General features: G+C 41.5%; 1 protein-coding gene across 5 annotated transcripts in view; it reads right to left on the reverse strand.

Annotated features, from left to right (window-relative positions):
• Positions 1-14,028, reverse strand: part of LOC117954186 (cadherin-2) — a 145,867-nt gene that overhangs the window by 17,864 nt on the left and 113,975 nt on the right. For all 5 annotated transcript variants that reach the window (XM_034887762.1, XM_034887759.1, XM_034887761.1 and 2 more), the window contains 2 exons: positions 4,767-5,023; positions 2,837-2,973 (listed from right to left, as the gene is read on the reverse strand). In XM_034887762.1, coding sequence (XP_034743653.1) covers positions 2,837-2,973; positions 4,767-5,023 — 394 coding nt within the window. The remainder of the gene's footprint in view (positions 1-2,836; positions 2,974-4,766; positions 5,024-14,028) is intronic.

A 14,028-nucleotide genomic window follows, 5' to 3' on the forward strand; every position in this document is an offset into this window, starting at 1 on the left:
TGTTTTCTAAAATGAATATTAAAAGAGAGGTTTTCAGGTTCACATTTGTACAATATTTGGGGTTTAAAACCTGTTTACATGCTTTAAAGGTCACAAAAAACATTATTTGTCTCATACTGTCTGTCGCATACCTGTATTCACCATGTCTAAAATGCTCCGTTAAAGTGCCTGTCTCTTCAAGCCCCTCACCTGAAAAAGCGCTGTCTTCTCTTATTAGCTTGGGAGAAAAATATGGCGCAACTTTGCAAGAGCAGTTCTTAAGCTGGGGGTAGATCAAGGGGGTAAATGAGTCTGGAAAGTGTACCTCCTATGTGGCGATTCTGAAGCTAACAAGCCATCACCTTCCGTTAGCATTCCATTGACTCCCAATCATTTTGCCGTCACTTCGAAAGCGAATAACATTCACATTGGAAGCGTTTAAAGACAAATTGTGTCATGACCACACAACTTTCTGTCGCACAGTAGAGGAATTACCGTATAGTCAGGAGAAGTTCGCAGGCCATCGGGGGGAGGCATACAGTCAAGGGAGAAGCCCATAGTGAGTCCATGAAAACATCGGAACAAAATATGTCAGCAACGTTTTGATGGAATGGAAATACTTCGGTATGTGGCAAGTGAAATCATATGAAGTTACATTTATCCATGAACAACTAGGAAGTACCTGTTGTTACAGTTTTTTTTTAATGCTAAACGATACAGGTCACAACTGAAGCCACATGTGCAAAACTCTAACTACAGTCTGCAGTACCAACAGTCACCTGAGCACAGTTCACATCACCTGCAAAACTCTTCACACGTCTCAGAACAGGCTCAGTGTAGCCAAAAACTATGAACAATCCTCCTTGAGATAACACACTATGATAACACACACTACTCAGAACAGAGAGTAAAAACACTAGCATCAAACACCAATATAGAAAATATAATTTATACATTTGTATTCATTTAATAGAAAAATATAATTCCTCAGTTTGTTAACCCACAGTAAATAGATATTTTTTAATTTATTTTGTCTGTAGTAATTTACTTAATTACTGAAAATGTTACAAACTAAAGGTACGAGATAGTGTAAAAATGTTACGTATTACAGTAAACAGATTGGATCTCTTGCCATAAACCTACCTTATTTATGAATACAAATTACTGTGGTGTTCCCAAGGCTTTATGAGCTTTCCCTATAAACTTTTCATACAGTATGTGTTCACTAACATGTCTAAAACAAGAACCCATTGCAATCAGCAGTGTTTGAAATGCACTAGGCTGAAATCCGTACTGTTTTGACAGCAGTGTGTTAGCATTTGAACAAAGTGCTTTAAATCCACAGTGTTAAAGCCATGGGATAAGTGTGTAGTGTATGACTTTTGAAAAACGAACCACAGTTTGGTCCACATGAACTACTGCTTTGCAGATTGTAGTCTGAGTTTTGCACGTTACTCCAGTTGTGCCCACTGTCGTCTAGCAATCGGAAAAAAATAATGAAGGTCTACCTATATATTCCAAAGTTTCTCCTGCTCCTACCCTCATGGACAGCTCCTACTCACGCTCTCCATCTCTATAAGATTTGGAATCATTCATATTTCTCTTGTCACAGCTACCAGAAGACTTACAAATTTCAGACAGGTTTCTCACGTCACATCTACGTCGTCAAGCTCAGTTTGAGGCTGCGCAGCAGCTGACAGTATGCTCAACCATCACCGGAAAAGTGCTTCTAATTGACTTCACTGGTCTCCGTCGGAGTCTATGGCGTCGCTGTCTCCATTTCTTATACTGTCTATGGGGTGGATATTTTCAAATAGGGGGCTGTATATTATGGACCCTGCATGTCACATAGGAAGAGGAGCCAAATGTAAATGACCTGTTGGTAGGCCCTCCAGATACTATCTGAATATTTTTTCTTTTTGTCAACAAATCCCATGAAAGACCAAAACCAACAAATAATTGATCCTGTTACAGTAACCAATTATCTACCAATTGTCTGTGTTTCCATGTAGCTCCTTTGTTGTCCAAAAATGAATAAAAACACATAAATGAGGCCACTCTTTTTCACTAGATGATGTGTCCTTTCCATATTGTGAACATGGGTCCGGTAGTTTGAGCCAGTCCCACATCAACCTAATACCATGGATACTCTCTATGGCACCGCATGTGTGTTAATCCCAAACTGTTTTCAGGAGATTATTTTGCCGTTAAAAAAAATTCAACTATATATTCATGACCCTTTTTCAATAGAAATTGAATTGACTTGAGAATGACTGCCGCAGACAGATAAGAGAAATCGAGGAGTATTGAGATGAATTTGTAGGCAAAAACAAAAATGTAAAATATGGTCAGCGTTATCCTTTAAAACCAACCACATTACGTGTTTTGTTTCTCATGCTGTCACTGCAGTCCATGCTCTGTCAAGGTGTTTACCGTTCTTCTCTGGCTGTGTTCGATTTGTTGCTTTAATTCTTTGTTTCCACTTGAATCCTTATGAGAACAGATCTATCGCAACATCCGATAACTCACACAGTATAGATCCATTAATCCTCAGGCAAGCTGTAACAAACTATTTGTGGAGCCAAACATTCCCCTCATGGCTTGATGATTCGAGTGCTAAGCTGCTTAGTGAATACTATCACACACTGGATACTGTGCTTTTCAGATACCGTACAATGTACAGTTTACACCTTCTAAAACCTCTTACACTCTTGTGCTCATCAGTGGGTGCAGGTGTCAGTGTTGGTAAAATGCTGGTTTATTTGAAGAGTTTTAGCACTGAATAAAAGAAAGGGTCCAAGGGACAAGCTCTTATGATGGCTTAATGTGAAGTGGTGTACAAAGAGTGATCTCTGACCTCTCTGGGTGGCGATGACCGTTATGTTGTGCCAATGGTCCCGTTCCCGGTCCAGCTGCATGGCTGTGGTGATGAGGCCGGTGTCTGGAGTGATACGAAACAGAGCCTCTGGGTCTGACTGGGGGTCGATGGAGAACCTGGAGAAGAGAAAGTAGGGTGGGAGGAGAAAGATAGTTGTGTTGAGAAAAGGAAAGTGAACGCAAGTGATTTGAGGAAGGAGCATAGACAAAATTGAGAGGAAAAGTGAAGGGAAGAAGCAAGCAGAGATGGCAGTGGGGGGCTGATTGAAAGAAGCACACAGGGCAAGTGTGTGAGGGAGCGATAAGGAAGTCTGCATTCAAATGGCCAAAGAATTAATATTGGGAGATTATCGCAGCTGATAGGAGCTCTTTTGAAGTGATTCCGATTATCTTAATATCTCCATGAATATACTATCATTCCTCCCCAAACACTCACTCTTAGCATTTTGACGGTGCTAATTAGGACACGGTTGTCTGTGGTTGTCACAGGCTAATCACTGTTGGCTCAAGGAAACACAAAGAGGGCATTTGATTGGCTTATATTTATTAGGTTAGCTCTTACTGTTGTGTGTTGTTTCTTTTAGTTAGAGAGCTTAAATTTCATAAACGCTATTCAACTAAAGACTTAATCTATATTCCCGAGATTCAACAATCAGTATAAAAAAAAAAATCCTATCCTCTAAAACATTAAATTAATTAAGAAATACAACTATCGGCACCATTAGTGCTTGATATTTTACACAGACGGTTATTTGAACCCTGCAACAAGGCAACATTGCAGTGAAGAGATATATAGCCAGAAGCAAAAATATTATACATTCTAATTTGTTACAGATGATGTAAGTCACCTTATAATTGATGAGATGTAACGTTAACTCAAACCCTGTCTTTAAACCTAACCCTAAATGTAACCCTTTGTAGATAGCTAGCTGCTAATTTAATCGTTGACTCGCACAGTATGCCACTTTTGCTCGGTGACTCTCTCAGTGCCTACATACTACCATCTACCCTCAAAGACTGGGAACAGAGGGGAAACAGCTAGCCTGGCTCTGTCCAAAACCCACCTATCAGCACCCATACAGCTCACTGGTTTACACCTTAAATCTCATTGTTCAACATTTACAAATGGCGTTTTTCCACTACATGGTATTTATATTCAGTGCTGTGTGACTGATTTTGCTGCTCTAACACCATAATTTACCATTACTATCTATCTATAATTCTATCTATCTACTCGACTTGGTTTTCCATTACAAAAAAAGTCCCTTGTACCTGCTAACAGGTATTTGTTTTAGTTCCCCCCCAGTAGAGGTTCCAAGCGAGCTGAGGCGATACCAAAAGGTGACGGGAAAACCTTCAGACAACTGATTAGTTGGAGCATCGTCACTATTCACTCCGCCATCATTGCCAGCGACTGATTGGGGGTGTCCTGAACAAATCCTTCCTGTTTAAATAGTTTAGCCAGCGGTTGTTTTTTTTGCTTTGTAAACTAATTTGTCTTCAGGCTGTGGCAACAGCCACATGCCAGAATAAAAAACAACCCCCCTCTGACACTGTGTGTGTGTGTTGTGTAAGGTTACAGCAGTTTCCTATGGATATGACGACCAGCCACGCTCGCCTCACACGAGGCGGTACTAATCTGCAATGGACGGCACCGTGCCCGAGTCAGGAAGGTACCATTAATGTAAAAACGCCAAAAGAGAACCAAGCTAAATGGCTAGCAAACTCTCAGCAAGAAACTAATTATAAATTTTCCAAATTATTTTCTTAAAAGACCACAAACCTCAATAAAAAGTATAAGAAAGAACGCAGTAAAAGGTAGACAAGCTTTATCTGAGTGTACCCACATAAATCTTTATTAACTAAATTGGTAAGAAGTTTTAAACGGTAAAAGAGGCCAATTACTGTACCTGATATTATTGGTAAGACCAGTATCGGGGTCTACAGCGCTGACCCGGCCCACAGTGCAGGCCGGCGGGCAGTTTTCAGATACGTCCATGAGGTATCGGGTTCGTGAGAACCTTGGAGGCTCGTCTGCATCCAGAACAGCTACTCTGATGGAGGCCCGGTCCTTGAAGGGGCCCCGACGCAAGAAGCGAGGATCAACTACGGGGTTGAGGACCTCAACAGATAAGGAGTAAGAGCTCCGGCTCTCATAGTCGACGGCCTGGGGAGGACAATAGAGAAGGGTTACTTAGTAGAGAGAAAACATATTACATGTAGAAGTACATAATCCTCTAAGGTTTAGACATGCACTCACTGTGAAATAAGAAGGGTGACACTTTTTAGTAGCAAGAAATTATGCAAATGCCACTGCTAAAAACATCAGTTCCAATGAACTGCCTTTTGCTTTTTTATTTAGTCCAATCCTCCCACTACATTTTTCAAAGATAACTGCTACATTACATATCAAAAGCGGCGAGATGGCAAATAATTAATTATTTTAACAATAACTCAGCTCACAGAGGCAAGAGAATGGTCAAATCCCAAATCAGCTGAGAATGATATGGAGTAAATAATACCATGGTTACCCTACATGGTGTGTGGTTTGGAGTTTTGAAGTGATAACTGTGAGTGTGGTTGTTGTGGGTGGATGCTTAGATTGTGGGTTTGTGTGAAGTAGGAAAAGAAATTCATGAGGTGTTGATGTTACAGCATTGCCAATGAGATTCCCGATTCCCAAGAGTTGAAAGGATTTTTGAGAGCTCTGACAAGGAAGTAACTACTTGTGTACATGTTTGATATAGCTAAAAGTTGATGTTGGGATATTCTTAACATACTAAGACTAGAGGATATATAGCTGTAGAGTACACTGCCAGGAAATGGCAGTGTACTCTACATGATGATGATGTATTTGGAGAAGTTGTATAAGATTAGTGCTGCTATCTAATGCACTACAGATGGATGTAACCATGAGGATATTTGCATTGAACGTTTTATCTCGCTCCTGCATTGTTTGATGCTGCAATGTTGGCAACACACTTGGCACTGTGTCAGTGGATACCTGGCAGCTGGCAGGTAGTGTGTTTTGTTATAATGTTACAAACATGTTGGTAGGAGTAGTTCCAGACCTTGTAAAATACAGTGGGAGTGAAACATAGACAGACTTGTTTTTGTGAGAATGGATTTGGGAGTTTACTTTCAGAGGTGTTGCAGATCGGCAACAGCTGTGATGTCAACAAATAGTTACTATGAGCAATGTATTTTCATACATTGAAATTGAAAACAGAACCACCCAGTACTTTCATAAAAAAAAAAACTTGTTTATAACATCATCTCCATGGCGACACTGCAGTCACCGTGGAGACTCGTACCTGGCTATGAGAAGCGTTGACAATTCCTTTGTATCCTTGCATCTACACAGGTAGAAGAGATTTAATTTGGGATAAAGGCTCAGGACCCAGTGATTGTTTGTTACCGAGAAGTTATGAAGCCTATTTGTCAGAGGTGTCCGTGTGATTGCGTACCGCTCTCCCACCAGCTCTGAAGAGATAGCCTCTGATCGGGTTTGCCGAGATGATTGGTAGCAAGGGCAGGAGGCGCGCACACAGGTAATCATATACATCCGCTTGCACGCAGGCACAAGCACACACACACACACACACACACACACAGACACAGACACACATACATCTGCTGTTGATTACTACGTTTCAGAAATGCAACATGTTTCGGTCTGGGTATAAAATACCTGTTGGAGTTTGTAAGCACAAGTGGTTCTTTTGAGCCTTTTTTGAGTCTGTCCTCAGATCTTTTGTCAGTTGTTGTGGGTCCTTAACTGTGCATATGAATCATCTCAGTGTGATTGGCACAGAGAACCATGTTGGACAGAGGATAAATAGGCTCCCCGACTATGCAGAATATTCACTGTCAGATTCAAAAAGGGAAGAAAAAAAACATTCTGAGGATCCCAGAGGCAGTGAGAATATTGATATGCTGTCGCTCATGCTCGCTCCTTCCTTTTGGATCTCTCTTTTTCTATTTCTTCATTTCTATTCTTCCCTTTTTTGAGCTGTAAACCTGCTTATAAAAAAAACAGCATTTTTTGAAAGAATCGGTGAAGACTGATTAAAGATTATGCAGAGAAAAGGGTGAATTGGGAGACCGTGAAATGTTGGCAATTTGAGGCAATCTCTGCAGAAAAGATAAATAAACAAAATGAATTGTCTGTGAGTGTGTGTGTGTAGACAGGGTTAAGGTGGGTAGACGGAGGGAAAAAGGTTCTCTAACAGGGTCCCCATTACAGGGAGAGAGAGACAATCTGTCTGAGGAGGAGAGGTGTCACTAACACTGTGAGCACACACTCATCACCCCCGCCCTCCCCCAATCCAGCACTCCATCACACCGCTCCCTCTCCTTCGCCAGCTCACACACTCCATCACCCACCCTCCTACGCACCCACCACCCATCTTTTTTCCCCCTAGTGTGTATGCGACAGGGGCCAGTTCTGACAAACCCCAACGCACACACTCATCCTTCTCCCTCATTCGTCTGTACAGGAAGCACTTATCACACAGCGACCCGACCAGATTTCAATGTTTTTGTGTTTTTCTGTCTGGTTCACGTGTTTGAACCAATGTGTACACTCCTAACAAATGTTTTCAGACACAAGTGCTCTGGTGCCTCTTGTGTTGCACTTGCTCTGCACTTTCCATATAATTGTGTAATACGTATTGTGTCTGAATATGTATTGTGTTTTTTTTGTGTTACGCCTCTGTAAAGCACTTCATAAATACCTTACTTTTTTACTTACTTAAAGAGCAACTTAACACCGTGTTTAGGCTTGAACAGGCACTCACATATTAACAAATATATATATTTGAACTCTGACACACACCACAGCGATTTATCATCCATTTTAATGCCTAGACATTACATGTGATGGTAAAAAAAAATACATCTTTAACTCTCCTTGTAACGTCTATACTATCTGGTAGCTCGTGTTTCAGGCCAAGATCAATATTTGGTTTTAGGTATTATCTAATATGACTTTTTGATTTCTTTTTAATTATTTTATAACGCCTATGTGTTTGTATATTTGATCTCACAAGGCATGAGCAATACTTTATATATTTTGTAATGTCTTACTGTTTCTTGTGGCTACAGTACATATACACTACCGGTCAAAAGGTTAGGGTCATTTACAATTTTCCATACCACTCTATTATAGACAGAATACCAGCTGATCTGAGTGGGTGGTTGATCTTTAATGCAATGGCTACATTATCAGAAACCATTCATTCAATGTTCCAAAGGTACATTCTGTTTACTAATCTGATATAATTTTTAAAAAAAAACAACTGAGAAAACATTGGAGAAGCCTTTTGCAATTATGTATGCAAATAATGTAATTGCTGCATAACTGCTGCCCTAGTTAAAAATACAATGCAACTGATCTCAGCTAGTATTCTATCTACAATGGAGTGCAATGGAAATTTCTAGGTGACCCCAAACCTTTGACCAGTAGCATACATACTGTTTTAAAAGCCTCTGGACACCCACTCAGGTAATTTCAGTTATTCTGGCTACTCTGCTTTGGCCTGACATCATGCTGAGATTTTAGTCAGAATATAAGTCTGATACTGCCCATTTGGGATGTGATTATGGGGCGTTTTTCAACTGAACTATGAAAAAATGCCTCTGCACTCAATTTGATAGACCTACAACCAATTAGAGCAACGGAGATCATTGGACCAGCTGATGAATTAAACTTTTGCTGAATCCCAAAGGACGGCAAAAACATCTTTCCAGTCGACAAATGCCTTGATCGCGGTTCTCTGTTTCTCTTTTAAAATGAATGTGCTGTCGATATCTTCTATAACAATCGCAATGGCAGAATCTACACATCTCAATTCTCCAACAGCAGCCATCTTTGTTGTAAATGAATTCAACCCAGGCGCTCTCTGGTGACGTGGTTGATTACGTTACTGTTGATCATCTGTCTGTGATGATCAACTGATTGCTCCAAACTGCTCTGGTTTGAGCATAGTTGCTGCACAACGCATCAACTCCAGACCAGACTTATCCAACCTCCAAATGTTGTGGGCGGGGCTAAATTCTGCTCTGCCAAAGTTGAAAGTGGACCTGATTGTAGATGGGAATTTTTAAGGTCACAAATCCTTTCTACCAATTACAATGATAAAGCTGTCATTTTTCCTGCCCTAACAGATAAAACAGAGCTAAAAGGAGACAAGACAAATGTCAATCAGTCCACACACACCCACACAGTCCTGGGAAGAGGTCTACTAAGCCAGATTACTCTAACTGAAAACACCTGTGTGGGTGTTCAGGGCCTTTACGTTAATTGCAGTTGTACGTAGCAGTATTACCCAATCACAATTTCCCCTCTTTTATCTTAAAACTTTGGTTCAGAGCCATTTAAACTGCTAGCTTAACGTTAGCTTAACGAGGCTACAGCGGAGGTAGCAGAGGCAGTGGAGAGTGACAGTAAAGGGGATGTGAATGAGTCCTAGAGAGGCACAAACACTGAAACACTGGTCAACACTGTAAACTAACAGCTTACAAGAAGTAAAGGCAGTATTTATACTACTGTAGTATTATTCTCAGTTGAAGTTCTCAAGCTTCCATACTTCAGACAGGAAAGTGAAAGTAATAAAGTGGTTCTAAAAAGTTACTTTGAGTTAAATTACTCTTTAAAGACCCTCTTCTTGGGACCTTCCACCTGTTCAATACGTTATCATAAAACAATAAATTAACAAAATATGTGTACATGCAAGTGCTTAAATTAAAATTATAAGGGCCTATTACTATTATTTGCTCGGTTGGTAAACTGAAAATGAATCAACAACATCTTTGCTGATTTTCGGTTCATTTACACTTTATATACCATCATTCCGTTTGGCAGAGTTCTTTAGACAAAACAAGCAGTTTAAAGACAATTCAGTGCTCTAGAAAATTGTGATGAGAATTTTTGCCATGTTCCGACCTTTTACAGATATAAATAATTCATAATAAAAAACGTAATCAACAAATTACACTTAAAAACGTTTCAGTTGTAGTGCATAACGTTGCCTTGTTTTTACACACACACACACACACACACACACACGCTCTACAAGTGTAACGTTCTCCTGTCCTGCAATGCGGCCAATGTTCTTTTTGAAATTCAAATTGCTCTTTACAATTTCCCTTTAAAATGTGCTTCACAGTTAGCAGAAATTAATCAGCTCACCTGCATGCTAGACTGCTGATACATAATACATTTCTTCACTGAGAGGCCGACCCATAGGCATGTATGCTCTTTTGAGAAAGTGTGTGCGTGTGTGTGTGTTGCTTCTGCACCTTGGCAGCTAGAGTTCTTTATTGTTTTGTGCATTCTAAATCAAGATCATACATCACATTTGTCTGATGACAAACACAGCTTTGGACATTTCTGCCAACAAGCACGACTGCAGAGTTGAGAGAACAAAGGCTCTTCTAAATCTCCCTTCTGACTTTGTTCTTCCTCTGCCGCCATCCCTTTCCTCTGTCACTTGTCTCTTGTCTTATTTCACTCTCAGATACCCCATGGTTTCCTTTTTTCCACTTACAGTACGAGCAAGACATTGGGCTCTCTTTTTCTTTTGCTCTTGCTCTCGCCATCTCTCTCTCTTTTTTTTCCCTCTGAGGAGATTAACACAATCTCTCGTCCGCGTGAGAAAACAAACGCAGATAATCCTGGGCGCGCTGCTGGCGTGTGACCGAGGATTAGCCAGCCGTTTTAAGTGAGAGCATATGGAAATAATAACGGAAAACTGACACATGCGCGAGCTGGCTTGTCCCCCAGGTAAGATGAATGAAAGGCGCTCAAATAGCAAGCTTACACAGCTCACAGCACCCTGAAAACATACCTCAAAAGGGAACCTCCTGAATTGGGATACTGCTGGATTCGTAGTAATGGTGTTGTGACATGCCTTGTGTTGCATTGAGTGATCCGACATTCAATGCTATTAAATTCAGTATACAAGTGTAATGAGGTGTTGTGAAATTGGGGCATTATCACAGTTTTATTTTTTTTTACTGTCCTTGCTGCGTCAGTGGCTATAAATGCTCTCACAATCAAAATACACTGAGCCTTCATTAAATCATCATGTCCAATTTAAATGTTGAATATCTGCATCCATCAGTTGGTGGCAGCGACAGTCTGTCTTCATCCTTTTCTTTTAATTGCCCCTCGTTAAAGCAAATAATAAGCTATAGATTTCAGGGAAACCTCAGCCCTCATCATCAGTTAGAGATTCCATAAATGTTGGCCTCTAGCCATTAGGGGGCGCTGCTGCAGAGTAATGTCAAGGAGCTACTGTACCTACCTGAGAGTGTTATGCTAATTCTTCAATTACCTGCTACTTAAGCTGTGGCCTTGTTCACATGCTGTATCAAAAATCTATTAGCAGCAATATGTACATTCATTATCAGCAATATTTAATAAAAAAATAACTAGTAGTGGAGCAGAGCTGACTGGTCATGAGAAAAAATAGGAGAATGAGAGAAGATAAAACAACCTACAAGAGAAAGTACACAGAAGAAAGCAATTTAAATTGAATGGAGGAATAGTCAATGTGTGTGTTACTATGTGGCTGATTTTGTGTGCATGTATCTTATTATCGCTGGATGTGTGTGTGTGTGTGTGTGTGTGAGTGAATTAGAATGAGGCAGACCTGGGCTGAGTCAGAGCCAGAGACAAACAACACACGCTGTCTGACATGGCCTCTAGACACACAAACCAGAGCTCGGACAAGGCAAGAAAGCGAGCGTTGGGGTGGGGAGGCTTTGTGTGTGTGTGTGTGTGTGTGTGTGTGTGTGTGTGTGTGTGTGTGTGTGTGTGTGTGCGTGTGCGTGTGTGTACGTGCGTGCGTGTGTGTGTGTGTTTTTGCATTTACTTGCATTTTAGCTTGTGTGTCTCCCTGCCCTGCATATTTGGACATGTGTGGGGAGATCAGACAGACAGAGAGAGAGAGAGAGAGAGAGAGAGAGAGAGAGAGAGAGAGAGAGAGTCTACAAAATGCAGAGAGACAGCGGCTGATGATGAGAAGGGGGTGAGGGTGGGGACGGGAGAGGGGAGATAGAGGGAGAATGGGAGAAGGAGAGAAATCTTTTTATTGCTGGGGGTCTCTGTGGGACTCACAGTAAATAAGCAGTGATAAGCAGCAGGCAGCTTCCGTCGGCACCCTGACTTGCAGGCTGTTAATGACCCAGCTTCTCTTGCGTGTCATCCGCCGAGCCCTCGCCTTTCTTTCCATGCCTTTACCCTGTTCTCTTCCTCCCTCTGCTAATCTGCATGTCTCCCAGTCTTCTTCATCTTCATCTGTCTGATTCTCTCTGTCTGCCTTCTCCTCCATTTTGTCATTACATACTCCCCCCTCCACTAACCCACCTCCCATCATCTGACACATCATTCTGAGGTGAGGACGAGCGCCGCAGCATGCCTCTCCGTCTCAAATGAGGAATCACGCCTCTTTGCAGCTCTTTCTCCTTCGTTCCCTACAGTTTAAACACAGAGCCGCAAGGTCAAGTGAGTTATACTGATGTGTGCCTCTGTAGATATCTCTCTCTGTGGTTTATTGGTGCCTGTGTAGGTGTGCTTCTCCGTTATCTGTTGCTGCCTGCGTGAGGGAGTGTGCATCTTAGATCAAGGGTTAAAGAGATTCAACCCACAGCAGTGAGATGACCAGCAAGGTCAAGGCCGACTCTACTGGAACACAAATTGTTCCGATCGGAAATCTCTCCTTCTCTTGGCCACACAGATCATCTGGTTCCCCTGTTCAAATTTTTCACAGTTTTACAGGCTTCTGCCTCTGGAAAATAGGTGCTGGAGCATGTTTAAATATTAACACAGCAAAACATTTATGCAAGCATAAAAAAAATGCTTTTTTATTGTGTTTTTTTGTTCTGTGTTACGGAGTGGAAACTTACGGGGAGCTTGGCGCTAATTTTACGTTAGTTGTAGCCTATCTGACGTGTTTTTTATTAGTCCTGTATGGATTCCCTGCAAGGCTAAAGCCCTTTTTAACATATTCAAGTCAGATCTTTTTCTATTTGTGTTGTGTTGAGTTTTCTGTAGCACACCCACCTTCCCACAGAATCCCAACACTGCTATAGAGCTACATTTGATTTCTAAAATGGTGCCTTGTAGCATATGTGCTCAATATATGTTCAACTTAGCTTGAAAGCATCCATAATGAATCCACATGTAACCTATGAGTCTTCATTTATCTAATCTTTCGCCCATAGAAGCAACGCTGGTCTAATCTATTTATCTGCCTCTCTCGGTACCTTTGTAGAGGGATTAAAGCAACACAGAACAGCATGAAGGAGGCCATGTTGTAATACTAATTGTGTGTTTTGTTTGTGTCTTTGAGATCACTGTGGCTGAATCTGGTGGGAGGAATACTGCGGGTGGGAGATGTTTACTGTGTTTGTTTACATATTTTCCTGCCTATTTTGCCAGGCGCCCAGCACATGTTGAATTGATCGACTCTCCTTTTACACACAGCAGGTTGCTGTTGCTCTCACTTCTGCTCCCTCCCTATCTATCTTTTTTTCTCTGTTTTAACTGTCCTTTTTTTACCTGCTTGTCCTACTGGATGGGTATGTCTACCTCCCTATGCCATTCAGTTTCTAGCTGTGCTAATGTATGTCAGTGATTTCACAGCTCTTGCTGTCTCTGCATCTTTCTCTCCCTCTCTCTTTGCATTCCTCTCTCTGGATCCTTCATGCTCTTACTTCCTTGTTATACTGCACTCTCTGCTGTCAATGCCTCACAGGACCTCATTTTAACTCTCCTCCCTCAGTGCTTCCATCTTCTCTCTCCTTCTCCATCCCTTCTCGTTCCTCTCATTCCTGGGTCCTTGCCTTGCCATTTCTTTATTCTTGCATCTCTTACCGTATCCAGTCCTCTCCCTGCCTCTCTGCTTCCCTTCAAAGGAGCTCATAGTGGGCTTGGAAATCCTGCTCAACACACCACCTCCAGGTGCGGGTGGTTTTAACGAATCTTACAAACCCCAAGGCTGAGAACTAGCACAGTGATGAGTTCAAACACACACACACACACACACACACACACACACACACACACACACTTACACACACACACACACACACACAGTATGCATTGGCTACCTGACTTTGAGAACACACCAGTGTGCATTCACCAGTAAAAATACCCCAAACTCA

The sequence above is a fragment of the Etheostoma cragini genome, chromosome 12 (assembly GCF_013103735.1).
Source record: "Etheostoma cragini isolate CJK2018 chromosome 12, CSU_Ecrag_1.0, whole genome shotgun sequence".
Lineage (NCBI taxonomy): Eukaryota > Metazoa > Chordata > Actinopteri > Perciformes > Percidae > Etheostoma > Etheostoma cragini.